Source organism: Grus americana, chromosome 1 (genome assembly GCF_028858705.1).
Source record: "Grus americana isolate bGruAme1 chromosome 1, bGruAme1.mat, whole genome shotgun sequence".
Taxonomy (NCBI): Eukaryota; Metazoa; Chordata; class Aves; order Gruiformes; family Gruidae; genus Grus; species Grus americana.
The window spans coordinates 216,024,036-216,051,300 of NC_072852.1; the positions used below are offsets into that span (position 1 = coordinate 216,024,036).

The 27,265-nt window shown below is 49.8% G+C and overlaps 1 protein-coding gene across 2 annotated transcripts in view; it reads right to left on the reverse strand.

Moving 5' to 3' along the window:
* CAPN5 (calpain 5) overlaps nucleotides 1-27,265 on the reverse strand; it is a 58,149-nt gene that overhangs the window by 18,638 nt on the left and 12,246 nt on the right. For both annotated transcript variants that reach the window (XM_054808063.1, XM_054808073.1), the window contains exons 2-3: nucleotides 23,004-23,180; nucleotides 4,627-4,758 (exon numbers count right to left, since the gene is read on the reverse strand). In XM_054808063.1, the coding sequence (XP_054664038.1) occupies nucleotides 4,627-4,758; nucleotides 23,004-23,165 (294 nt within the window). In that variant the 5' untranslated portion in view covers nucleotides 23,166-23,180. The remainder of the gene's footprint in view (nucleotides 1-4,626; nucleotides 4,759-23,003; nucleotides 23,181-27,265) is intronic.

A 27,265-nucleotide genomic window follows, 5' to 3' on the forward strand; every position in this document is an offset into this window, starting at 1 on the left:
TCCTGGATGCACAGACCTACTTCTCTCAGCCCTTCCTCATATGTCCTGTCCTCCAGACCATCTTGGTAGCCTCCATCAAGCTCACCTCAGTCTGCCACTGTCTTCTTCTGGGGACCCCAAAACAGTTCCCAGATGGGGATTAACAAATGCCAGACAGAGGGAAAGAATAATGTCCCTTGCCCTGCTGGCTGCACTTGTGATAGTTAGGCCCCCATCCCTGCAACAGTACATGTTTGACTCATAGTCAATTTGTCCCTCAGGATCCTGTGTCCTTTTCTGGATAGCACAGCTGGCAGGATTCGGGCTCCACACTGCTCCTGCAGCAGCAGGTGGGCACCAGAAGCTCAGTGTGGGTCTGCCTGCCCTCGAACAGACTGGCACAAAGTTGGAGAGGGTGCTCACGTGTGGGCTTCACCAAAGTGTGCCTGGGAAACGGGAACTCAGCCATAGTCTGTGCCTTAATGCTTGTCTCTTTGGGCCAGGTGGAGAAGCAGGCCCAAGATGCAAGCAACCTAAACAACCTCTTTCCAGGCAATGTAGGGATGGTCTGAGCCCACATGAGCACCAGTAAGACCATTGTGCCCAACCTCGAACCACTCATTCCTCAGCAATAGCTGGGCATGGTTAAATCCAGAGCACTAGTGCTATGTTGGTGGGTTGTCCAGACAGTGGATGGGATAAAGGGGGATAGTGGTCAACTTGTTTCTCTCTGCAGGGTGCTGGATGGCTCCATGAGGCTGTGGATCCTGAAGAGAGGTGCCATGCCAAGCCATGTTCCGCTTTGCCAAGTGGTCCCATCAAACAATGGCTAAACCACAGACACAGTTCTAGGTGCACCATGGAAAAGGCCTGGCTCCTGCAAGTGTGCTGTGGTATCTTTGGGATATAGTCACTGGTTTGGACACTTGGAGAGTGCAGGAGTTTCAGCACAAAGCTTTAGACATTGTGTGGAGTCAAGCTGTTTGGGTTCTCTCCATCCTATCTGTGACTCAGGTTGGCTTCTGCCACATGCCATGTTTGCAGGGCACTTTGGGAGCTCAAACTGCGTTATATGAATGTCAGGGCACAGTTTTTCTAAAATATTTTTACAAAAGGCTGTGTCGGCACCTGGACTGTGTCACACTTGACTCACAACCACACAGTATCATCCCTGGAGGCTATCACTTTGGCTTTGAGAAGAAGTCCCAAAAAAGACCGTCAAAAGCTGGCATTGGCCAGACAAGCCACAGACACCAGGGGCCCAAGGTGGGTGATTTTCATGGGAATTGTCCTGCAGTCACCAGGCTGCTGTTACTCCTAAAGACCCTGAGGGCAGAGTCAAGAAATGTAAGAACTACATGGCCCCATTTGAAGGAACAAAAGAGAGGTCTGAGGAAACCTGACCCTTCTGGCTATTCTCTGACCTCTTGCCTTGCTTGTTTACTAGCTTTAAAACACCTTTAGCAACAACTGTTGATCCAGCCCTTGGGTTTTAAAAGTTAAAAATGTCTTCAGGTAACCCTGGGGACCTTTTTGAGCTGAGCTACATGTGAAAATGTCATATGGTCCTTGCTTGGACTGCCTTGTTTCTTTTACCCCATATGTGGTGGCAGTAGAAGGAGCAATGACCTTGCACCTGGTGATGAACAGACTGCAGTGGGGGCCCAGCCCCCAGGCACCACATGAGGTTCCTTCCCTGCCCTGCTGAGTTACAAGATCAGCCTTCAGAGTCTTCTCAGAGAGCAATAACTAACCACAGGTTGTAGAAGACCTATGCAAAATGGGCTTTGGGAAGTCAGTGCCCTCAGAGCCAGCTGCTCATGGCATCCCATCCAAGACTGCCCTGAGCCCTGGAAGCAGCTGAGGGGGAAGGAGACCAGGCTAGGTGGTGGAGATGCAGGGTTGTCTGAACCACTTGGTTCAAAGCCTGGCTCCTGTCCCTTGTTTGTTGAGCAACACCAATGCAACCTGTGGAAGCACAGGTACGGATCCAGACAATCCTTTAGGACAAAGTGTTGCTGGAAATTATTTTAATCCTCCTCATTTCAAGGTCTTAATTTCTTTTCATAAGAGCTAGACACCTTTGAAGAGTCACAGAAAGGGTGCCACAGAGCCAGATCGCATCTAAACCCATGTAGGGTCGGGTCAGCCAAGACTCAGGAATTTAGAAAACAGCTCTAAATTAAATTCCGGTACCCTATTCCCACTCAGTCTCTCAAACAACACAGGCTTAATGGGAAGTAGGGACATGGAAGGAGCCTTGGGGTGAGGTGGAAGAAAGCGTATGAATAAAATCATCTCGGGATACACAGGGATGTGCTGGCCCATCCTATTCCCTTGAAGGCATTCCCCCTCCCCACACTTGAGAGAGACAGTTTCAGTGTGTGAAGCGGAGCAAGGGACACACAGAGCCTAAGTTACATCCTGGTGTAAATCAGGATTACATTTTCTAGCAGCAATGGAAGACCTGGGCCAAGATCCCTGTACTGACATTTCAGTGATAATAAAACCTCCATCAGCATCTTTCAGCTGGAGCTTGAATCAGACATGTTTTGGTGTATAATGACAAAACCCCTAGGTTTTAAACTAGGTTTAAAAACCTAGTGTTTTGCTGCCTTGTCTGTCCTCTCAAGTGTTGCTTACATCAGAGAGGAGTAGAGGTTTGCCCTATAGGTTCTATGTGTGGAGATGCCCAAGGGCCAAGGAGCAAGCAACAGGCACCTCCAGCAATGCTATCACATTGCATGTGCGACTGTACCAAGGACCAACAGGTCCATTATTTCTGGGCTGACAAAGGGCTTCGAGATCTTCGGCAAGGACCATGCCCTAATCCCAGCACATCCAGCAGAGCTGGTGTCTCTTTGGACCAAGGGGTTAATCTGTGCACTGGACATCTCCCATTTTGCTTTAAAAGTTGCTGCTGCAGTTTATAGCCACGCTTGCTCCTTGCTACTCATCACAAGCCCTCAAAGCACCTTGCAAAGGGTGAACAAAGGTCCCATCTAATTCAGAGGTCTCCAAAAGCAGGGGTGTACTGAAGCATGTCTGACCAAAGCCCTGTAGTGAACACCACAACAAACAACTGGGAGAGAAGGCTTGGGGAGAGGGCTGCAGCTTTTGCTTTAGCCAGAAAACAAACCTTTTCTGAAAGAAAGAGGAGGCAGGTAAAGAAGAGCCTCTGAGAGTTAAAGGCATGGAAAATGTGAAGTCACAAACACCCACAGCCAAATTGCCAAGGGAGGAAAAGCAATGCCATTGGCAAACTGAAATAATGAGGTGTCCAAAGGGACCTGGCTTCTGTTCGCTTGGCATTTCCCAGGGCAGGGCTGGAAGTGAATGATGAGGAGGGAAGTCAACTCTCCTGCTCTCCCTTGGGAGAGGAGGAAACTAAACAACCCCTTGCACCACACCTGCAATGAAAGCCACAACAGTCACCACAGCCACGATGGGAGGAAACCTTACTGCTTATCCAGAAGCCTACAAGAGCTGTCCTGGTCCCACATAAAGAAAAGACTTGATTTTAACAAAAAATGGGGATGCTGCAACAAACACAAATTCCCAAGGCTGAGCTTGGCGTTCATGATCACAAAACCCACGTGCAGCAGAGACTGGGAGTACCACAGCACACAGAGCCGATGCAAAGGAGTAGGGTGGAGGTAATATTCAGATCCTGTGAGTCTGTTGCAGTAGAAGGCTGTGGGTGAAGCAGGTGATGCTGTCTGCACACACTGTAGGATTTAGGTGGCTGCCTTTTGCAGTAAAATCTAGGAAAAGGTGCTTGCAACTTGCTGGTCTCTTGTCCTACAATGAGACATGCCTGTACCAGGGACTGAAGCCCATGTTTGTCTTGGTTTTCACAGGCTTGACTTCTTCTGCAGCTGAGGACATGGCAGAGATGGGCACAGACTGTCCAAGGATGTGGCGTTGAGGACCTTCTTACCCCCTTGTACCTCTGTGGTTGGTCCCCTGGTCTGCCACCCCTTGCTCTGGTGCAGCCCCTTTATGGCTTTCTGGCCTGCAACACAGTCCCTTTGGACTCCACACTCGAAGGAGCACTGCTACACGGTGCAATCAAGCCATAAAACATGCCAGGAATGGATGTTTTGGGGAAACAGCGGCTTGGGAGATGTACTAATACCCTCAAATCACCCTACCTGCCTCAGTGCGAGGTGTCTCATTGCCAAGGTGGGCACACACTAAGCAGCCAAAGAGAGGTAACACCATGGAAACTAGGGAAATGGGACTAAACGCTGCAGCTGAGCATCCTGAATTTTTTTGTTCTTATCATAGAATCATAGAATCTTTAAGGTTGGAAAAGACCTCTAAGATCATCAAGTCCAACCATCTTGTTGTTTTTTAGATTATTTTGGAGTGGGGAGGGTCAGATTTGGGATCTGGAGGACAGGACGGGACTTGATTCGCTTGGTTAAGGAGAAACTGGCCAAGGGTTTGGCTTCAGTGTGACGTGACTGCAGTCATGATGACTGACTTCCCCTTGAAAGACAGTCCTTCATGGGAGGTTTTTGCACATGAACAGTTTTTCAGCACCTGAGACATCCCTGAAGAACCAGTTTTTGAGCTGGACAAACACAACGCAAAGCCAAGGTGCTGAAGACAGGCTTTCCCCTGGCATGGAGAACCACTTACCTTCTGCCACAAAGACTCCCGGGATGCCAGGGAGGAGCAGGCAGCCACGAACCAGCAGTTTCCAACCTGGCCCTGATGTAAGTCATGGGAGCTGATCCCATCCACAAAGAGATGTGGATCATCGCAGATTTCCTGTGGGACAGGAGAAAAACAGACACACTGAGTAAGCGAGGAGACAGGGAAATCAGGAGTAAGGTTTTCTGGCAAAGGAAAATCTCTTTCTCTCTTCCTCAGGCTTCATTTAAATCTCACCTGCAGCTTTCTGCTGGCCTCGCTCATCACACCAGTGGCAGGAGGACCCTGTCCTGCCTTCTGATCTCAATAAGACATGGGCAGCATCACTCTATTCTGTTCCAGCATTAGTGATAAATGGAAGACTAGGGAAAATGTGGGGACCCTCCGGGAGGAAATGGGAGACCTGGTTACCCATCATATTGAGAAGGCTGAGGTACTCAATGACTTTTTTGCTTCAGTCTTTACCGGCAAGGGCTCTAGCCACACCGCCCAAGTCGCAGAAGGCAAAGGCAGGGACTGGGAGAATGGAGAACCAGCCACTGAAGGAGAAGATCAGGTTCGAGACCATTGAAGGAACCTGAAGGTGCACAAGTCCATGGGACCTGATGAGGTGCATCTGCAGGTCCTGAGAGAACTGGTGGATGAAGTTGCTAAGTCACTCTCCATCATATCTGAGAAGTCATGGCGGTCTGTTGAAGTTCCCACTGACTGGAAAAGGGGAAACATAACCCCCATTTTTAAGAAGGGGAAAAAAAGAAAACCTGGGGAACTACAGGCTGGTCAGTCTCACCTCTGTGCCTGGCAAGATGATGGAGCAGATCCTCCTGGAAACGATGCTCAGGCACATGGAAAATAAGGAAGTGATTGGTGACAGCCAACATGGCTTCACTAAGGGCAAACCATGCCTGACAAATTTGGTGGCCTTCTACAACAGGGTGACAGTGTTGGTGTATAAGGGAATAGCAACTGATGTCATCTACCTGCACTTGTCCCGCACAACATCCTTGTCTCTAAATTAGAGAGATGTGGATTTGCTGGATGGACCACTCAGTGGATAAGGAATTGGCTGGATGGTCGCACTCAAAGAGCTGCAGTCAACGGCCCAATGTCCAAGTGGAGACCAGTGACGAGTGGTGTTCCTCAGGGGTCGGTACAGGGACTGCCGCTGTTTAACATCTTTCTTGGTGACATGGACAGTGGGATTGAGTGCACCCTCAGCAAGTTTGCTTATGACACCAAGCTGTGTGGTCGGTTGACATGCTGGAGGGAAGGGATGCCCGTCCAGAGAGACCTGCAAACGCTGGAGAGGTGGGACCGTGCAAACCGCATGAAGTTCAACAAGGCCAAGTGCAAGGTCCTGCATGTGGGTCAGGGCAATCCCAAGCACAACTACAGGCTGGGCATGGAATGGATTGAGAGCAGAACTGAGGAGAAGGACTTGGGGGTGTTGGGGGACAAGAAGCTCAACCTCCAACCGCTTAGGCACCAGCCACATTGCCTTCCCTCTGCCTGGATGCTGCCAGGCTGCCCTCCCTTCTTCCTGCTCCCACTTAGAACCTGGCCAAGAAAGTACTTAAATAACAAGAGGGTGTTGAGCAAGCTTCATGTGAAACACTGCTTTCTTTTTTTTTTTCTTTTTCTTTTCTCCCGGTCAATCCAGTTTGGAAGGTCATGTCCAGCCAGAGGCTGCAAGTGGATGGGACAAAGAGCTGAAAGAATCTTTTCCCCTTTGTTATTATGTTTAATTTGAAGGGGGAGAGCAAAAAGCAGATTTTCCTTCTTCCCCCATACCTCCCAGTTTTTCAGCCTGGCTGCACCCAGAATTACATGGTCCCCCCAAACTTTGCACATGAGGACTTGCGTTGCCTGTGCCCATCACGGGGAGGAACAGGAATTGCACACCTCCTGCTATTCCCACCTAACCCAGCCAGCACTGTAAACCTAAAAAATAACCTGAGCTCCATTCTGACAGAAACTGGGCTGGCATCAAACCCAAGGGAGAGGATTAATCCCCTCCCAGCTGCTGGCGTTGCAGGAGGTTGGGATAAGCACTAGAGGGAGGCAAGCTGACAGCCACCAAAGCCAAGAGGCACTTGAGCTTCTCGGCATCGCTGACTGCAGAGAGGGACGGGAGAGGAGCAGTGAGGTTTAACTCCTGTTTCGTATCACCAAGGAAGCACCCAGCAGCAGGGGATGCACTCGCAAGATCTTGGTGATCCTGCTCTGGGGGGGTAGAGGCACCATGTTTGCCCCATTTGAGGACCACAGCTGCCCTTTCTACTCTTGGGTGAATCCGCAGTGTACAAAAAAGGAGTCACTTGGTATTATGCAGAAAGGGGAGGACATGAAAACATGAAAAACATAGCCTGCTTGGCAGAAATTAGCATAGGGTATATGGTGTCAGATGCTCAGGGACGTTTCCTAAGAGCAGAGCTGCCAGTTAGCCATGACTTCACCATCACCAGGAAAGAATTTGCAAATTAACACCCCTAAGTTGCTCATTTTAGTAGAGGGAAGCCCTATGTACTCATCAAAAGAGCAGCCTGCTTTGGCACAGACAAGGGGTGCAGCTCATTAGACCCTGCTGTCTTGGACCCATGGCAGCAACAAAGGTGCCACGGCTGGAAATGCTCGTGCCAGGGCAGGCTCCCTCTGCAAAACACACTTCTCATTTGACTCAGCTTTTCTTCCCACTAATGCAGACAGGTCCCTAAGGGCATACCGTTCTTGAAGGATTTATTCAGGCAGCTTTTCGGATGCTGCAATAGGCGTTTCCCATTCAGGTGCAGACTTGGATGTGGTATTTCAAGGTGCTTTTGGTCCAGCGTGGTTGTGGCTGAAAGCACACACTTGCTTTACAACTTAGCAGCCCATGGACTTTTTAACCTCCTTCCCTCATAATGTGCAAAACCCTATGGCAGTTTGCAGCTGAATTGGAAGTTTCCTAGGAGCACAAAGGTTGCTAAATGCCACAATTCTCTACTGTGGCAGGGGGTGACACCCTCTCCCTTGACCCAGGATCTTGCATGCCTGGTGCCTGGAGGTGCATCAGGCCTTGGAGAAGGAGTGATGCTTTGCATGAGGATCAGCCCAGCACGATATACAGGCCTGGCTGGAAAGAGACATCAGGTGAGCAGTGCACACAACTCGGGCAAGTCCCAAAATGCTCAGTGAGTCTTCCCAGGAGTCCACCCTGAAGGGCAGAGAGGGGCTGCCATACTTTCCTGAAGAAGGACCATGTAGCACCTGCAAGACACAGGACTGAGCTTGGTCCCAGTGGACTCCCTGTGATCCTAAGCATAGAATCACCAAATCGATGTGGTTAGAAAGAACTTCTGGAGTACATCCCAGGTACTCAAAGCAGGGCCAGCTACAGCAGGTTGCCCAGGACCATGTCCAGTCCGTTTTTGAATATGTCCAGGGATGGAGACTCCACAACGTCTCTAAGCAACCTGTGCCAGTGTTTGGACCACCGTCACAGTCAAAAAGTTTTTTCTCATGTTTAAATGGAATTTCCTGGGTTTTAATTTGTGCTCACTGTCTCTTGTCCTGTCACTGGACACGACTGAGAAGTCTGACTCTGCCTTCTTCATTCCCTGCCATTGGGTATTTTTGCACATTGTTAAGATGCCCCTGAGCCTTCTGTTCTCCAGACTGAAGAGTCCTGGCTCTCTCAGCCTCTCCTCATGTCAGATGCTCCAGTCCCTTAATGATCTTCATAGCTTTTCGCTGCACTAGCACAAGGGAAGGCAGCATTGCCTCCTTGCTCCAACGCTGTGGAGCTGAACCCATTAGGGTAAGACTCATCCATGGGTCAGTCTCCCCAGCAAAACCTGCTGAGAAGGTTTCCCAAATCCCTTAGACTTACACATTTTGGCCCCGATCTAGACAGCGTGGCCTTTGCAGGGATGACATTCCCGGGGTGCTCTGCCTGTACTGAGGTAGGAGCAAGCAACCAAGGCACTGCTTCAGCAAGGCTGCAATGTCCCCAGGATTGCACAGAGCACCATGGGGCCCCGGTGGGCGATGCAGCACCTTCAGGGTGCAAAGCACACTCACGCCCATACGCAGAGGTGGGTGATGAACTAGAGAGACCAGTAGGAACTAGGTCAAAAAACGCCAAGAAAAGCACTGAATTTAGATTCCCTTTTCCTGCAGACAGAGCTGAAAGAGATAAAGAGCTATTTCTGCAGCCAGACTGAATTACAGGACCTGGGGTTTGTATGTGCAAGGGGAGGAGACAAGCAAAGATGCTCTGATAGAAGGTCATCACCTTGGTTTCCTCCCCTCCCTCCTGTGCAGGGACGGAAACCAGGTGAGTAATAACATTTATCCAGACGGGCACTTCTGCAAAAAGCAAACAACACGTCACCCTCCCAGCACCATGACCCTGAGAGAAGAGGGGAGCACACAAACGCACACACCCACACACAGCCCAGGGACCTTTTGGGTTCAGACATCAGCCACCACAGAAACAGCTCAAACTGCCCCATGGCACCCAAGACTTCAGCAAACAGTGAGTCCATCCTGTCCTTCATCTCACCACAGCCCAGGTCATGGCTGCTCCTAGTATGGACACAGTAAGGAATAGGGAGGGACAGCCAAAAGCTATGGCTGCAGGGAAGCTATGGCTTCCATGTGTCGCTCTTAACTCCACCTTGGCCAAGACAGCCATCCATGCCTCTTTATCCCCAAGAAGAACTTGTCTTGGAGGATCCCAAGGATCCTAAGCACCATCAGAGCTGATGTGCCCTCCTTAAATGTTGCTGCTGAAATGGCCGCTGAGCACCAGGCAACAAAATAGAACTTGGAGAAAGCCTGTGCAGGTGGTCCCATGGAAAGATATAGCCTGATAACACAGGGAAGGCCAAACTAGTGATTCCAAGTCCTGGTGATTCATATATACTCCTTCCCACATCCCTCCTCCTGCAAGGGACAGAGGTGGAAATGAGACCCAGGACTGGGAGAGGACTCTAAGGTCCCAGTCGATGAGAGGCTGATTGCAGAGGTACCAGGTCTGGGTTATGGGAGCTCAGAATGGATCTGTGCCAGTTTACTCCCTCTGGCTTTGGGTTATTGAAGTCCATTAAGAAAAAAAAAGACACAATCAGTGCAATTATCTTGCACTTGGTGGTATAATTTTGCCTCCCACTGAAAAGCATGTGGGCTTTTCCTCTGCTGTCCCCTTTGGTACTCTTGCCCCCAACACGCACAATTTCCTTCCAAATGCATTTAAACCAGAAAATATCACCCTCATCTTCTCCAGCTAGTCCAATTCCGCACAGGGTAATAATGAGCAAATCACCCTCTAATTGGCTTTATTTATATTGGCTGTCTTATCATAAATGTTTCCTGGTGCAGATCTCTGAGCTTTAGATTCACTGGGGATCTGGATCATGTCAAGCCAGCTGTGGGGAGGGAAAAAGCTAAGGGGGAAAACAACCATGTGAGATACATCATCTGCTGCATGCCAGGACCATTTTTTGCTAACAAGATTTTGCAAGGAGCAGACTAGTCTAATTGTACTGCAGAGCCTGGCTGTTTCAGGAACAATGCTTTCACTCAGACTTGCAAAATCAGCAAGATAACCTATTAGCGCGACTGCGCTTCCCCTCTCCTGGGTAATGGGGAACCAAAAGGATCCTGTGTCTTAAATGTCACTCACACAGCCAAGAGAGCAAGAGGTGTCCAAGCACAGCGAGCAATGGTGACACAGAGAGCTATGGTGACACGGCTGACACAAAGGTCCCTGCACTGCCTTGCTGCAGGTCCCTGCATCGGGATGCAATTTAGCAAAAAGGGCAATTAAAAAATTTGCACCAGGGTGACGTAGGGAAGGGACATAGGGTGAGTTTACAAAACCAGAGGTCCGTGTTTTCAGAGGGATTATTATAGAATGGTTTGGGTTGGAAGGGACCTTTAAAGGCCATCTAGTCCAACCCCCCTGCAATGATCAGGGACATCTTCAACTAGATCAGGTTGCTCAGAGCCCCATCCAGCCTGACCTGGAATGTTTCCAGGGATGGGGCATCTACCACCTCTCTGTGCAACCTGCTCCAGTGTTTCACCACCCTCATTGTAGAAAATTTCTTCCTTGTATCTAGTCTGAATCTCCCCTCCTTTCGTTTAAAACCATCACCCCTTGGCCTATCGTTCCAGGCCCTACCGCAGTGGCCCGGCTTCACACACATCAGAGGGTAGGTTTGGTTGGTAATAGCTGCATCCTATAAAACAGTTTGTGGGGGTTTGTATTGCCTCAGTCAGGCATCCCTATTGCTAATCCACCCCGAGTATCTCAATGTATACACATTTGTTTCTGTTATCAACTCCCACACCATGCAAAGGGCATTGGACATTCCACCCACAGCAAACAGGACTTGCTTGTAAAAGGAGGCATCAAAAAAACACACTCCCCACCGTCCTCGTGACTCTGCTTGTGTACCTCAGCACCACACCGTGCCGTTTGTTTTGGCACCAGAAAGAGCGGCGACAGTGGCAAACAAGATCTAAAGGTCAATTTGCAGGTTTAGCAGCCTTGACAGGTCCCTCTGTGGTTTTATCTTCCGGGTATCCAAAGTACAAAGGCACCAAAGAGGTTTCTCTTAAAGTAATGAGACATGGCGAGACGCAACATGCTGTGAGAGCACTGCACCTGCCCGGAAAGCAAATGGAGAGGGAGAAGGATGGGAAGGAGACTGGAAGAAGTGCAGACACCTCAGACCTGCCATTCTCATTCCTCCAGCCTATGCTCTCCAGGGATGCACTCTTGGAAATCCTCACCGTTACTCAGACCAGGACTTCTTTGGTCTCTACCCAGACAAGACGGACCACCATTGTCTGGCTTTTAGCATCTCCATGAATTCAGACTCAGCCTGTGCATCTGGTCGCAGAGCTGCTAAGAAAAAATACTCCCTGGATCCTGACAGCCTTGAGATCTGCAGATCTCAGCTCCGAAGCAGGAAAGTCTTCACACGCCTTGCTGACAAACTGGGGAATGGGATGCTCAGAGCAGTGAGATGGTGTGCCCCAGGTTATCCGATCCAGAAGCAGAAGTGGTCCCTCTTGGTTTCAAGACCCAGCGAAGTCTGAGCACCGCACAGGCCATCGTTCTTTTATGGAAATGATGTCACCAAGCTTCATTTCACTCTGCATCACCTGAGCCAGCCTGACCCTTACGAGTGCACACAATTAGTCTCATAAAGCAGAGGACACTGAGCAAAAGCAGCAGATCTCAGGGATGGCTCCACCTGGATCTCCTTCCCTTAAATCTTAGTACACGTAGGCATGGGCTCTAGGGAGCTACACCAGAGAGATGGAGGAGGACAAACAGCTCCCATGGCTGTTTTAACACTCTATGACATATAGAGCCCTCTGATTCACCACCAAGTGCTGCTGGCCACTTTATCTCAAGTCTCCCCATCCTCCATTACATTCCAGCCTTGAGCTCTCCTGGATGTCCCTTGACCAAGCTCCTTTGGGATGGTGCTAAAGACTTGCAGGGTGAGGAACAACCCTGGTTTGGCAGCATCACAGGTTTAAAATACACCCACCCTCCAAAGCCAATCCTCTCACCATGACACACTGCTCCCTCAATTGTGACAACACATCTAGTTGTGCTAACCTCAATCAGAGGAACTGCTTTGGCTTGAAACCATCTGCATCAGACCCCAAAATGGTTCTTGGGGAGGTTCACAGTTGCATTGGTACAAGTGAGGGACCATGAACCACAGGCATAAGCCATGAGGATGTCCACAGCTTGCACCATCTTTGAGCCATCAGTCCCCACCCTGGAGGACATGGTGGTAGGGATGTGTTGGTGGGAAGTGAGGAACCTATCCAAGTAAGCCCTGCTGTGAGAAATCACAGTATTTTAGGATGAATGGTCCAAAACCACCCACTCATCACAGAGCTATTGTGAAATCCTGGAGGGAGCTGGTGTGGCCATGATCTCAGCTGTATTGTGTCTGCCTCCAAGCAACATAATTCAGGTCTGGCACTTGTACCGGCTGAACACTGCCTTGCCTGAATCCCAATTCCTGCGTCTCACTGAAAGTCAATCTTCTAAAACAGGATTTAGGAATCTAAATCATGCAGGGTGTTTTTTTGTTTTTTTTTTTTTTAATTATCCTAAGTGCCAAGTTATTGATGGGAAAAGAAAGAACATGAAGCTGCAAAAGAAAATCATCTCCACTCTCCACTGTGCATATCGCAGATCAAAACCTCCTAACTACTTTTCCACGGGGATACCTCCCATACCCCCTTGGGCCATACTGTCCCAGGGTGAGGAAGTGCTGCTTGGTTTGTGATTGTGTCATATTTATAGCACAGCAGCACCTTGATCCAAGACCAAGACTTGACCCCACCACAGTCCAAATTAATCCCTGACTATGCAATGATGATGAAGAAGTTATCCTGAGTTTAAGTCAATTAAAGAAATTACTTTCAGCCCGCACCTATTCTGGTTATTCATACCCTGGGTGTAGCTTTACAGAGAAACATGCTTTATGAGAAAACCACCCTCTAGAAATGTGGACTCATGAGCTTCTCTTAGCTGGGAGAAGGGACAAACAGGGGCATTATTTAGAGAAAATGATTCCATACTCAGCCACCAGGAAAAGGCTGAGCTCCTGCCACTGCTGAGAGAAGGAACTGGAGTGGAGTTTGGCAGCAGGGTTGGCTGTAAGCACCCAGTATGAGCTGGTGCTGGCTGGCACCTCCAAGGGGGGCGGTCACCAAAAAGGATGAAGCCTGTATTTAACAACTAGCGGGGATCTTCCCAGGAGGCCATGGGCTTGAGTCATGAAACTGCAAGAGTTCACAGAGACATCAAACCCAAGCAAGCTTCATCTCTCCTTGGTAACATCAGTTTCCCCTGTGCTGATTTCCTCCTGACCTGCTCGACTTTCCCTGTAACAGGCAATATGCAGCATTTCCAGATGAGACTTTGAAGCCTTCAACTCATGCTCAGTGTTCTGCCAGTTTACTGAGAGACACAAGGATGTAGGTACAGCAGCAGCTCCAAGATAGGAACGTGCACAAGCTCTCCCAGCACAGGGTCTCCACACAAACTCACTACATGGTTTACATGGGCTGTATACAACCTAAACGTGCGTATGGTCAGACTTTTAGCCAGTTTCTCCAGCTATTAAGCACTCTGTTTATGTTTTACATCATTAATTCTTACATAACTCTACCGGCGGTATTTGTATCAGACCACAGTCAAGCTTTAACCATCCATGACCACGCTCCATTAAGACGGTTTGTCCACCCTTTTCCTTCTCAGAGGGGGTCTGGGAGAAACGCATCACTGAGCAGTGGTTTCTTCCCAAAGATCCAGAAATATCAAAGATGTGGGATGCTTTGTTTCATCTTTATGTGAACACACAGTTTACCCCTCCCACGCTGCAGTCTCTTGCCTTGTTGGTCAACACAGCTCCTGCTGGCCCCAGCTGTTACCTGAAGGAGACAGATGCTTCAGCTCGCCCTTGCTGACTTGATTTCTTCTTGTGAGATCTGAGCGAGACACCATCAGTCTCAAGGGGTGGAGAAGTGGTGCCAGCTTGCCCCTGCCCCACAGGGACTGGGATTGGTGGCTGAAGCACTGAGCTCCTTTAGGGCACCTGAGAGGCCAGGGCCAAAAAGGAGGTGAAGCTGAAACATCTAGCAAAATCCCATGAGAGCATCACCCTGGGGTGCTGCTTTTGGCCATGCTTTCTATGCCAAAGGATAGTCTAAAAGGCACCTACTGGTGGGTTTTCATAGATAAGCATCCAGATGAGGATGTGAAAGGGTCAACAGATCACACAGGTTGGCACCCCGCTGTGCAGGCTTGATCCTGATGAGCTCAACTACCGAGTGCCTGTGCTCCAGGACACTGCCAACACCTAAAGGCTTTGTCCTTTCTCAAGGATGCTTTTCATTCTCCTTCACTCCCCCGAGTGCCCCAGTTTAAGACTGGTTTGTCCGTAGGGGTGCCTGGGACATAGCAGGGAGCTGAGCACCAGGTCCCTACTACTGCACGTGGCACTGAGACAGCATGCAGGTTGGGGACGGATGGCCATGAGCATGGGTAGGACAGTCAAGCAGGGCAGCACCCTCCGAAGGAATTCACCCCCCTCATTGCACAGTGTTTCAGGGCACACAGGTCTAAATGATTGCATTGGGCTAAGTGCTTTCGCTTAGGACAAAAATCACACCCTACCACGCTTCCCTGCATTGCACATTTCAGCCTGCCTCACAAACAGGTTTTTAAATCTTTGCAGGGCTTTGGGGCAGTATTTACACACTCTCTGTGTTAAATTATACATATATCAGAGGAAAAAGGGTGTCATTTCACTTACTATCAAATTGCGTTGGGGTTTTATTTTAAAAAGGGATGACTTGGAGAATTTAATGATCCCTACAAATAATTCAGATGGCATCAGTCATTTGGCAGCAAGAAAAGGACAAGCCCTTGCCCTAGGGTGTTTACAAAGACAGACGCTAGCTGCATTTATGCATCCCCAGTCAACCCATTGATGCTCCTGGACTGGACAGGAGTCCACGCTCTGGTGAGCAAGGCAAGAAGGAAATATGATGAAGAGAGGATTTATACCTGCTTCTTCACAGGTATAAGTATCCCTCTGCCCCGATGACATATGCATCACAGGGTTACCATTTATTTAAGTGGAACAGAAATGCAGAAGCAAGCAAATGTGCACACAAGATCCAAGGGGTGTATGCTGAAGCTAAGCCAATGCAGACACACACAAAAAAACAAATCCTGAGGTGAGGACTGGTCTTTAGAGCAAGTGATTCAGAGCCGTGGTGGATTTTCCTCTGCTGGAAAAACAAAACTAGATGGTGCTTAGAGAAGCAGGTCAAGTTTAGTTCAACAGGGAGTTAACTCAAGGAAATGCCGTGACCTCTCATTATGCAGAAATCAGCGGACTCCTAGACAACAGTTCCCGCCAGACCAAGGAAACGGCTCCTTTTCTGCTCCAGTTGCAGGCCTGGCGTGGCTCCGGCTGTCGTCCTCCCACCAGTGCTTCCTCCTATTCGTTTCTTTCTTTAACCACTTCCTGCAGCAGCTGGAGGTTTTACTGCACCTCGTGTTTCATTTTCCTTCTGCAAGAGGCAGCACTGTGCCTGATCAAGTATTTGCAAGGGGACTTTTTTTTTTATTGTTGTTGTTTGGTGGTTTTTTTGCAAGGTCTTCAGCGAGAGGCCAGCAGGACAGAGCCTGCCCTTAACAGAGGCAAATCACCCTGAAATCCCGTCCTCTCTGAGTGCTCAGAAACAAGAGCTCACAGGCAGTGCAGCACCTCCCAGCTTGCACCAAAATTAAAAGCCTGCGCTGATCCAGGGCATAAGTAGCTCTGTATCTGCTCCACAGGCTCAGTGTGCCTCTCTGGTACCCCAGAGCCAAATCCAGGAGGATTTGCACCATTCCCTCCCACGGAGCTCCTTTCTGCAACACCCTCTGCTACCGTTACACTCTTCCCTGTTACCAATACAATAATTTCTAGACACCGATGCGCAGTTGCATTAAGAAGCAGCAATGAATCTAATCCACTGATTTTACTGTTGGTTTTGCATTTAAGGCCGTGTCCTTCTGACGCTGGGGACAGAGCAAACTGGCTGGCTCATTTCTTATCAAAGGCTGCAGCGAGCCATACTCACGCCGTGTAGCTTATCGCCCCGTATCCCCACTGGGGCAAAGGAGGAGAGCGTGTTTGCCTGGCACCATGGGGCCGTGGCCCTGGGAGGATCTGGTGAGATCTGTTGGTACGCAGCCAAGGTCAGCATCACGTTCAATGAGAGGAGAGACCTTTTAAAATAAGCATTAAAAAAAATAACAAAAATTCTTTTGTCCATCCTTGAAGGGAAGGGCGGTGGTGGGGAAGCTTATGAATGGCTTAAAAATGTAAAACCAAGGTCAATTCAGAGATTGTATTAAATGGTTACCAAATCCTTTCCTGGCAAGGAGCGACCTGACTGGCAATCAGCTCCGGGCTTTATTGAAAACGGCAGATAAATTAACAGGCAAGTGGCTCATAAATTCCTAAGCTGAGAAACGCTAAGGTCTGGAAGGACTCTGACTCTTGTGATGGATTGCAGACAGATGACAGGCTTCGCTCGAAGATTGTCCCTCAGTCCATCCAGCAGCAGAGAGGAGCCACAGCACCAATCCTAACCATGAGCATCCTTCGGGAGGGACCAAAACTGAGTGTGAGAGGCCAAAAAGCTGCAAAAAGCTGAGCAAAGACATCCCCGGAGCACAGGTGCCAGAGGTTAGTATTTCTGGCAGAAGAGAGTCCAAGTGCGGCACCAGAAGGTTATTGCTCCCTGACCATTGCCATTTTAATTGCCTCCGTGCGCCTGCTTCGGGTGAGCTGTCAGAGCAAAGAACTGCAAGAACTTAACCGCTGTCTTCCCCATTATCTTCACCCTTGTGTTTCTGCGAGCTTCCCAGCCTGCGCTATATACTGGGGAAAAGACCTTTTAATGCAGAAACTTGTGGGCAGGCAAGTGCCGGTCTTGCTTTTAGTGAATTAGTTCATTGACTCCCTTCCCCTTCCAGGAAAACCCCATGGGGATTGATTGTATAACCTTCACTCAGCAAGTGAAAGGAGCTAAGTGCTTAATAATGGAAGGAAAAGGGGGTCTGAGAGATGCTCTCCCATCCTGCAACATCTCTTCATCCTCCAAATGCAATAGCGTCAAATTCAGGAGACAACAGATAGAATGGACGAAACCCCTATAGACAAGTCAGACTAGATATACATCAGGCTGACAGGGAAGTGGCTATTGAAAAATGGTATTTTCTCAGTTTCTAAAAGAAGATTCCTCTTGTCTGACTGGGAGAAACAACAGCAACAACAAAACAGCCCAAAACCAGGGCTGTGAATAAGAGCACCTCTCTCCAGTGCCACAGCAGGGCTGAAAATGCCACGTCCCTACTGCCCTAAGACCTCCCTCTTCCCACAACCCTTCCCAAAACACCTGGCCTCTCTGTCTCCCCCAAAACTACTCCGACTCTCAGACTTTCCCCTCCAAGTGACATTGCCTCTGCACCCAGATAAAATAATATTGCCATTTAGCAAGAATCTACCTCTGTGCTGTTTAATCAGTGACAACCTCCCTTGACAATTCCTGCAGAGATAACTCGGCGCTTGCAAGCGAACGCTGGAGAGCTATAAAAATACCGAGAAACAGGCTTGGAGGGCAAAACTCTTCCCCTGAAGATGGGAAGGTGTAGACTTCATCCAAGAGAGTTTCTCTGGTGGTTGCAACCAGCCAGGCTTGAACTCACAGTGCAGAGGTGCAGCTCAGGTTCAACCATCACCGCATATCACCTTGAGCCACCCAGTCACTGTGACAGCAGCCTGCCTGGAAACGCCCGTGCTTCGTCACAGTCTGGTCTTCTCCAAGCAGCTTTGGGATCTCTTGTCCCAACCATTCTGCACCTTAGGGAAGACCATGGGGTGTTTCTGCAAGGTCCTGCGACACACTGCTGTGGATAGGGAAACACTCAGCACACAGCAACCCACTCTGCCTCCCAGGACAGGGAGGAAAAAACCTTCTCCAGGCTCAGCCTTGCTCCCTGGAAAGAGCTGAGTGATCAGAGCATGTAGTTCATGTGGTTCAACATCACATCTGTGCATGGCCTAAGCCTCCCACCGGGCTTCATTTGCTTCCCACAGGAGCATAACGATACCCAAATTTGTCCTGGCTGGTGACCAGTCTCGGCAGCAGGTCATCACTGGGTGGACTGAACCTGAATCATGTGGCTTTCCTTGCTACGGAGAGAAAACAATCCCTTGCTAAGGCCCAGGGGTACTAATGACCCTAATTTAATCCTGTCCCAATCCCATGGCATCACTGGGAGTGGTCTGTACCCAAGAAGAGATTTTGGGACAGTGGTGATTAGAAGACATGAACTGTTTTCCCACAGGGTAGAGGAGCCTCTTCCACCCTGGGCCATCACTGTTTTTTTCCCAGGAGATCAACAAACACATCCAAGTGCGCCAGATCTCCCTGGCACCCTTATTCCTGCCTCCCAGCCTGCATCTCCTCCATCCCCTTCCCCTCCTCTCAGTACCACCCATCCCCCTTTACCTAGCTCCCAAAAACCCAGACCATCTCACCCAACGCACAGACTAAGACTTCTGCTCCCCTGCTGCTCTGCCAGCGTTCCTGTCTCAAATGGGGACTGCAAAACCCAGAGCTTGAGGATCAGGCTAAGACTTTCTCTACGGGTGGTACTACTTGCTCAAATGCAGAGATCTCCCTCTCCTTCATGTGGCAGCAGGCAGAGAGTAAGGGGGAAGGAGATTCAAGCAAGTTACTAGGATTTGGGCTTAGCCCAAAACACTAGTTTTAATTTCTAATGCAATAGCCAAGCGTCGCTGCCAGAAAGAGCCGCTGATGCTGCCTTAGCCAGCTCCAAAATCTGCTTTGGCTCAGCACTGAGCAGCCAGTCTCATTTTTAAGTGGATGCGCTAAAACAACGCTCTTCGAGACCCCCTTCCCAGCTCAGGCTGATGCTACGGCTTCCCTCCCCCCGATACACTCGAACAATTAGCTTTCTGGCTTCGCTGTGCTGCATCGTGAAGACGTCTGGCAAACAACCACCGAAGCCAAAGCCCGATTAGAGGGCTCAAACAGCTGCTCCCTCTGCAAAGATCTGGCATCCAGAGCAGGGCTGGAGGCCAGGGGAAAGCAGGGAGGGAGGGAGGACACCCCACTGGAAAGAATAAAGCTGAGCCCGTTCCAGGAAAGGCTGCAAAGCCAGATGCAGGAGGAAGTTGAAGCAAAACAACCTGACCTGGGAAGGGTTATTCACGAGCTGTTCCAGCAAAGCCCTTCAGCCTCCTCTTTACCCCCCTGCCCAGAAAAACCTCAAGCCAGAGGGATTGCACTGCAGAGATTGTTGTTTTGTTTTTTTTTCCCCCAAAGAAAAAGGGAGCACGTGGAGGAGCAGAAAGGATGAGGGCAGGTCCTGGTAAGGAAGGAAGGGATGTACACATGAGGGATGGGCTGTTTAGGTCTGCTCTAGTGCCATGTAAATATACGGGAATGAGATCCTGCCTCTGCCAAAACTCATTCCCACTACCCCAGTGAGTTCACGACAGTTACTTTTCACTTCCAAGTGCTTTGCCTGAAAAACTTAGCTCCTACGTATCACTTCGCTCCATGATCATAACTGACAACCTTTCTGAGAAAGCAAACAGTTGTTTTTAATAGCTGATGCCTTTTATTTCCACTCTCCACCCACTCTGCTCTCACAGCAAAGCTCAAGGCATGATGAGGACTTGCGTTTTATCATGCAGTTACAGCTGAAACTCTCCAAAACAAACTATGGCCCTGAGAGATAATGGAGGTGTGTACACACCATCCCCTCTGCAGACAGCGGCCCCGGGACTGGCAAATTCCATTTCTGGGTCAGGAATTCCCCAAAAAGTACAGTTGCCAAAAGCTGGGAGTATCACTGGTTTTTCTAAACATGAATAAAATGCGATTGCCCGAGGAAAGATTTGCTGGTTGCAATAGAAAGAGGATGCTGGAAGGACTTAGTGTGGCTTAATAACCATACTGTGCAATTACCACAGAAGCAGAGCAGTTGATTTGAACTTCATGGACATTTTGGACCCTCCTGAATACTGCATTAAATAGGAGAAGCCAGTGATGTTTCCTTGTGAAGACTCTACCCAGTTTCTCCCATGCAATCTCCAACAGTTGCTTCCAGCTCTTCCTCCACAACCTCCGAGCGTTGCCACTAGGTCCCGTGCAGAGACCAGACCAAGCAGTTTACAGCTGTAGGAAAGAGCATGGATAATTCTGCAGCAGACCTCGGACTGGACACACAGCAAGACCCGCTACAGTGGGTATAAAAATCATTTCAGAGCAACGCGAGATTTTCCAACTGCATTCATGCAGTTTCTTACACCCTCTCCCAGCTCTCTTGCAGACAGAGAAGTGTTGAGATACATATCAAGATCCCTAACACCCAGAGGCGTTTTTCTTCCTTGCAGAAGATGCTGGGACCTTTTCCCGGGCTCTCTCCCTTGAAGAGCTAGTATGAATTCAGAAAGAATTGGGTCCAGCAACTAAAAATGTCACTTTGCATTGGCTGGCTGGCACAAAGCAGTTCTTCTCCCCATGAAATTCAGTCACTTTGCCAAAATGGACAACTGAAAGGAAAAAACCTGGAGAAGACCTTTAGAGAAAGAGTCCTCTGGAAACTTCAGCAGTAACCAGGGCACATGTGAGCTAAAATTCTTTTTTTTATGGCAATTTTGTGGTCAGGGCAGCTAGACGGGTCTGATCCTACCAGACAGCAGCATCGAGGAGACTTCTATTGCTCAGCACGGACTCCTCCTGGTGCCAAAATTGCTGGCAAATTCTTTGGTGCAGAAGCAGTGAAAGAGGGACCATCTCCACCTCTGGTGAAGCGCATAGGACCTTGCTTGCACGTAGGACTTACTTCCAGCACCCATTCCCACTGCCAGTCCATGCCAGAAAGAGCCCGTGTTCAACCATCCTCTGCTAATTGCTTTACCTTTAAAGGTCTCTTCCAACCCAAACTCTTCTATGATTCTATGAAACTGCAAAGCTGGCTGGTTGGAAAGAGCTTGAATTCACAAGCAGGGATAGGCTTGGACTACATAAGCATGCCACGGTGAAGACCAGGAGGTCCAGAAAGCTTTCTTAAAAAGACCTCACGCTCTCTGGGAGCAAGGCAGCAAGAAGATGATACCTTGCTGGCTGACCTCATGTCCTCCTAAGCAAGAGTGGATGCTACATGACTGAACACCAAGGGCTGCAAGTGAGCTGAATGCCAGAAAAGCAGATGGAGAAAAGCCCTGAGACACAGATGCTCAGCAGAAGACGAGCAAACTTTGCCCCTCTACAACTGGATCCAACCCTCTGTCATTAGACACGGCACTGAATTAATGTGTGTGTCTCTGAAAGCAAACCAGCAAGGGGGGGTCTCAAATACTTCCCTACTCTTTAGTCCCAGAGAAAGCTGTTTAGAAAGTCTCAGGCATCACCCACCTGCTATTTTAATGGGACGTGTAAGGTGTGTTCATGTTGTGCCCCACAATGAGACCAAACGATGGTGGGCCTGTCTTCAGAAGACATGGAGCATCTTTCCACTCCAGCGGAATGGGGAATAAACTAAAACACACTCAGAGCTTTGCACAAACCCCATGCCCAGGCGGAGCTGGCGTGCAAGAGCCCAAGGCAGAGCAGCGGGAAGTGAGACCTCCTCCCACGAGGAGCCGGGTGGGATGATGCTGTGGGGCTCAGCCCATCCTGCCACACAGAAAGAGCCAGTTGAGCTCCATCCCTCCCTTCACACAAAGCCTTTTTGTCCACCCCCGCCCCCAGATTGCCCTCACCCAGACAGACGCAGCACTGTCTTGCGAAAGGCCAGCTGATTTTCTGGGCTGCCTGCGGGGAGAAGGAGGAGGACAACAGCTGCTGAGGCGACCCTGCCACGCTGAAATGCCACCGAGCTGCGTACAGAATGGCACGGGCTGGGCAGCGGGGGCTGCTCCTCCCCGCAGGCAAGGAAGCAGAACCAGGTGTGTTAGATGCTGTGATATTGCCTCTCCCCAGTCGCAATTATCATTGCTCCCTGGGCTGCCTTGTATTTCATGGCAGTCAGAGAAGCGGTCTCATAGTCAACCCCAAGCAGATGGCCGTACCAGGGCATACGAATTCCCTGAGACATAATGCCATCAGGCCCTGATGTGCATCTTTTGGGCAGGCACTGAGGACAGCAGAAGGGGGACAGGCAGCACTGGGGCAGGCAACGTTACGCTCAGCCTCTCACACCCTGCCTCCATGACAGACACAGCAGCATGGAGGATATGCAGAGTGCTTTTTGCAGAGGACATGGGTTTTGCACAGGAGAGGAAGGATGGGTTAGACCACCTACCTCCCAAAGACCCCAAAACCTCCTCATCTACCCAAAGCTTATCTTCTTTTCCCTTTCCAAATGGACCACCAAGAGTATTCAGAGATAACACTTTGCCCTTCTGAACCCACCAGGCTTAAAAAGAGCATCCAACACCAACCGGGCTGCAAACCATCTCTCTGTTTTATGCATGGGGAAACTGAGTCACAGAGAAGCCTCCTTTGCTCCTGGGCCTCGCTGCGGGCAGAACAGCCTGGACCTGGGTGCAGCAGGTCTCCCTGGCATCCCAGGGGCTCATGATGCCAAGCCTGGGCAAATAAACCCTACTGAGGAGAGGAAATGTCAGCCAGGGCTTGGCACCCTTGGTGAAGGATGCGCTGTGCGTTTTCAGGGATGCCTGAGAGAAGAGATGGCGTAAAGCAGTGTCGAGGTGCAAGGGGACAGGCACACTTACTTTTGGCCGCTTCCACTGGATGCCCTGGATCCTTGACTTGTAGAAGAGCGAGTCATCGTTTGCAGGGAAAAGCGGGTCCTCAAAGAGCTGCTTCCGCCTCTGACACTCCTTCTTCAGGGAGGCGTAGCGCTGGTTCTCGTATGGCTTCACCGAGGAAAACATCCTTCCCCACCAGCCCTGGGAGGACAGGCAGAGTGGGAGTGAGATGGGGCAGGGTCTGGCCAGGGACCCTCAATCCTCCTCCACAGCATCTGGGTGGCAGGACCAAAAAGTTGTGGCTGGAGACAACCATTCAGCCTCTGTCTCTGCCTTCCCCCAGAGCTGGCTGGCCTTTATCGTTAGACCCCACATTTATATTCCCATGAAGCACCTCTGAAGCACTCCAAGAGGTATCAGCGTGCTCCATCACCAATTTAAACAGGCAGGGACAATCCTGCATCCAAACGAGGAGAAATGGATGACTCCTCAAAGCTCAATCATACCTTGCAGATCCCCTGGACATGGGACTCCCATTTCCCCCAAAGCTGGCCAAACACCACCAAAACAGGCACATTTGGAGACGATAGCTGGTGTCCTGCCTTTTAGTGGATTTGTAACTCATTAGGGAAAAATAAAGCCCTTGGAGGCAAAAGAAGACAAGACAGGTGTATGCAGGTTTAAGGGGGCTGAGCCCTACCCAGAGCACCCCACCATGCAGCCTTGAGTCACGCACATACATTTCATGATTTCACCAGAAACGCTAGCTTCTCAGCAGACTTTATCAGATCTGTTTTTAATTAAAAAAAGGCCTCCTGGCAGAGCATCATGTGTTTCTGGATTAATTATTCTGTTTTGACAAGCGTCTAGCTTCCAGGGCAAAGACATGAATTTAGCAATCCAGAAGACGGCAGGAAACCATTGCTCGAACGCCCTCCAGAGAGAGAGAGAGCAGCACCTCTCCATCACCCCTGCGGACCCCTTTGCTCAGGTCCTCATCCCTCCACCCCACAAAGGACAAGTCGCCTTGGCCCCACAGCAGGTACAAGGAGAGGGGGTTCTCCACATTGTTCCCCTCTACTGAATCACATTCCTTCTTACAAAGCTCCGTCCCTAAAATTACTCTATATTTATTTATAACAGCCATGTACAATGCTTCTTTCTCCCCAAAATGGGATGTCCTGTTCAAACCGTTGACCATTAGTGACCCTAGTCTGGAAACATCTAGTTTGGTTCCCTAAAGAAATGGGGGTTTGTGTGCCACATAATCCCAGTTGCAGTTCCCAGCACCACCCATGGTAAAATGAAGGGTGCTCCATCCAGCATGCAGATGCATCCAGCAAACTGGCCTAAACCATCACTCCCAGTGAGAGGTATATAAACCATATGCTTATTGTGGTGAAAATCCTCAGATACTTAAAAATCATCACATGTGGTGGGACAAGGAAATTGCTATAAAGGCTAATTGGAAGCAGCTAATCTGTAAACATCCAAAATCCCAGGGATTATATGATCACGTACAGTTGGGCATCAATTTAAGAGTGATGTCACATCACTTGTTAATGAGTTGCTAGGATTAGCTGAAGGAAAGTAGGTGTCTGAGAGCTAAACCAATGCCTGTACCGATGAGAGCAATCCTCTAAGAGCATCAACCGCCCAGCCAGTCTCCTCTCCTCTGGGAAAGACAAAAACACTTCACTTCTGCAAAGCAGAAAAGCAGAGCATAGGCTTTAATTGATGGTATTTATCAGCCTGATTAGCAGCACAAGTGCTCATCACCCAGAGCTTAAGTGAACCCAAAATAACCCCCTTGTTAGTTGCTCCAAAGGTCTCTTCTGCTGAGGATCAGTTGCTAAAGCAGCTTGTGGGGTGCTTTGTGCCAGCTGCCCGCCTTTCTCCAAATCACAGAATGGTTTGGGTTGGAAGGGACCTCAAAGCCCATCTAGGTCCAACCCCCTGCCATGGGCAGGGACACCCTCCACTAGACCAGCTTGCCCAAAGCCCCATCCAACCTGGCCTTCAACACTGCCAGGGAGCCAGGGGCAGCCACAGCTTCTCGGGGCAACCTGTGCCAGGGCCTCAGCACCCTCACAGGGAAGGATTTCTGCCTCACATCTCATCTCCATCTCCCCTCCTGCAGCTTCAGGCCATTCTCCCGTGTCCTGTCCCTCCCTGCCCTTGTCACCAGCCCCTCTCCAGCTTTCCTGGAGCCCCTTTGGGGACTGGAAGGGGCTCTAAGGTCTCCCCGCAGCCTTCTCTTCTCCGGGCTGAACAAGCCCAACTCTCTCAGCCTGTCTCCATAGTTATAAAAACGTCCCCACTCCGTGCAGGGGGGTTAGAACTGGAAGACCTTTAAATGTCCCTTCCAACCCAAACTGTTCTGCGATTCTATAACATCTTAGCTTGCAGACCAAAGACAGGGAGAGCAGCTTTGCCTTTGGTGTGCTGTATGACCTGCTCGGACCTTGCCTGCATGGGGCCAGTTAAAAAAAAATTAATTCACACAGGAGCCTTTGAAGGCAGCTCAGCAATGCATTGAGGTGCTGTGTATAAAGGGCTTATAGTGATCCTCACGGGATTTTCTCCTTGGCATCAGGACCAGTTCCCACATGCTACAAAGAAACCCAAGTGCATCACCTGCCCTCAGCAAAGCCTTAAAAATAAATGGCCCAGTAGCAAGACCTGAATAATACACCAGATTTACTCTTTGTAGAAAAGCAGACAGCCTCACTGAACAGTCAGGAAGTACATCCAGCAGCCAAAAAATGCAGCCACCCTGCTAAGAGGGCCAGAGACCAAGCTAGACTTCAGATGTCCAGCAGTGGAAGGGAGTGAAGGACAGGGTAGATGTCCCCAGGGAGGTCGTGGGGACATCCCAGCTGTGAATGAGCTCCTTTCGAGTGACCATCAGGCAGGACTTTCACAGTGGCAGCTCTCACTGCTAGAGACACAGGCAAAGCAGCAGCACTGCAAGAGGGTGGTTGGCAGCTGCCTTCTGCATGAACACAACAGGCTGAGGGCGACGGATGCTGCTGTTAACCGAGATGCAAGATGAATTGCTTGGACGGGTGCATGAGCCGGGCTGACAGATGGGAAAGGACATTTCCACGGAAGGTTGTGCAGAAAGAACCAGCGAGATTTAGGAAAAGAGCCTGGAGAGAAGGGGAGGGATGTCCGGTGTCTTTCTAACAGCCACGCTTGAGTTAAGACAGGAGTTAGAGGTTTGATGCAGGAGATGCTGGATGCTGCTCCGCAGCCTGTCCTGTGGCCAAGGGCTGGCACTTGGCTGCTCATTCATAAAATTACTGCTCCACCCCGGGCAGCTCTGCAACGACAGCTTGGAGCTGCGTTCTCCAATGACCCTTGCAACGCCGACTTCCATGAGACACCCTGGATGAGACATCCATCCCCATGAGAACAGGACTGCAGTCTTCTAGGCCAAGGGACTCCAGCCATTCTGCCACCCAAATTTACCTGGGGTTAAAGGGCCAGCTCCTTGCCCTCCTATCCCACCCTACGGTCACTGTCACCTTGACAGCCATCTGTCCTCGCTGCGGGGCTGCTCTCACATGAGAGGCTGGAGATGGATCTGAGTTGCAAAGGAAATGTCAAGCAGAACGAGAAGGGAAACAGTTCAAGATCATTAAAAAAAAAAAAATCCAAAACAACTTGCAAAATAATTAAAAGGAAGGGATGGGGGGAATGTTCTTAAGGCAGTGTTAAAGTTCATTACTCCAATTTACAACATTTCATGCTTAGCAGGCTGAACTTAAGATCTGCCACATTAAAATGCTCAAGGGCTGCCTAATTACTCTTTGCCTTCTTGCACCAAGCTAGGATGCTCCAGGAGCATGAGAACTGGGCGTTTTCATGCCAGGTCTGATTTAACAACCCTACACGTGCACGTGCATGTGTGTGTGTGAGCGGGGGGTATCTGCACTCACAATCCTCTTAAGCAGAGCTGATTTTGTGCAAACAGTGGTCTGAGCCCAACCTCAGTCCAGCCATGGAATTAAACAGGAAACTATTTTATTCGAGGAGGGAGCTAGACTTATGACTCAGGGGTGTTGTGGACTCCCTCTTTTCCCCTCCAGCATCGTCCAGGTGTTCAAGCTCCTGCCAGCTGCCAAGGATCATGGCTCCAAGCACTGAAACAGGGAGAAGGATTGAAAGTGTTTGTGTTAGCCAGGACCAAATACTTGCTGAAAGGCTTTTCCTTCCTCCCCCACAAACTGCTTCCTCTTCTTCCCTTCCACCTTGGAGACTCCACGGCTAGCTGGCACGTG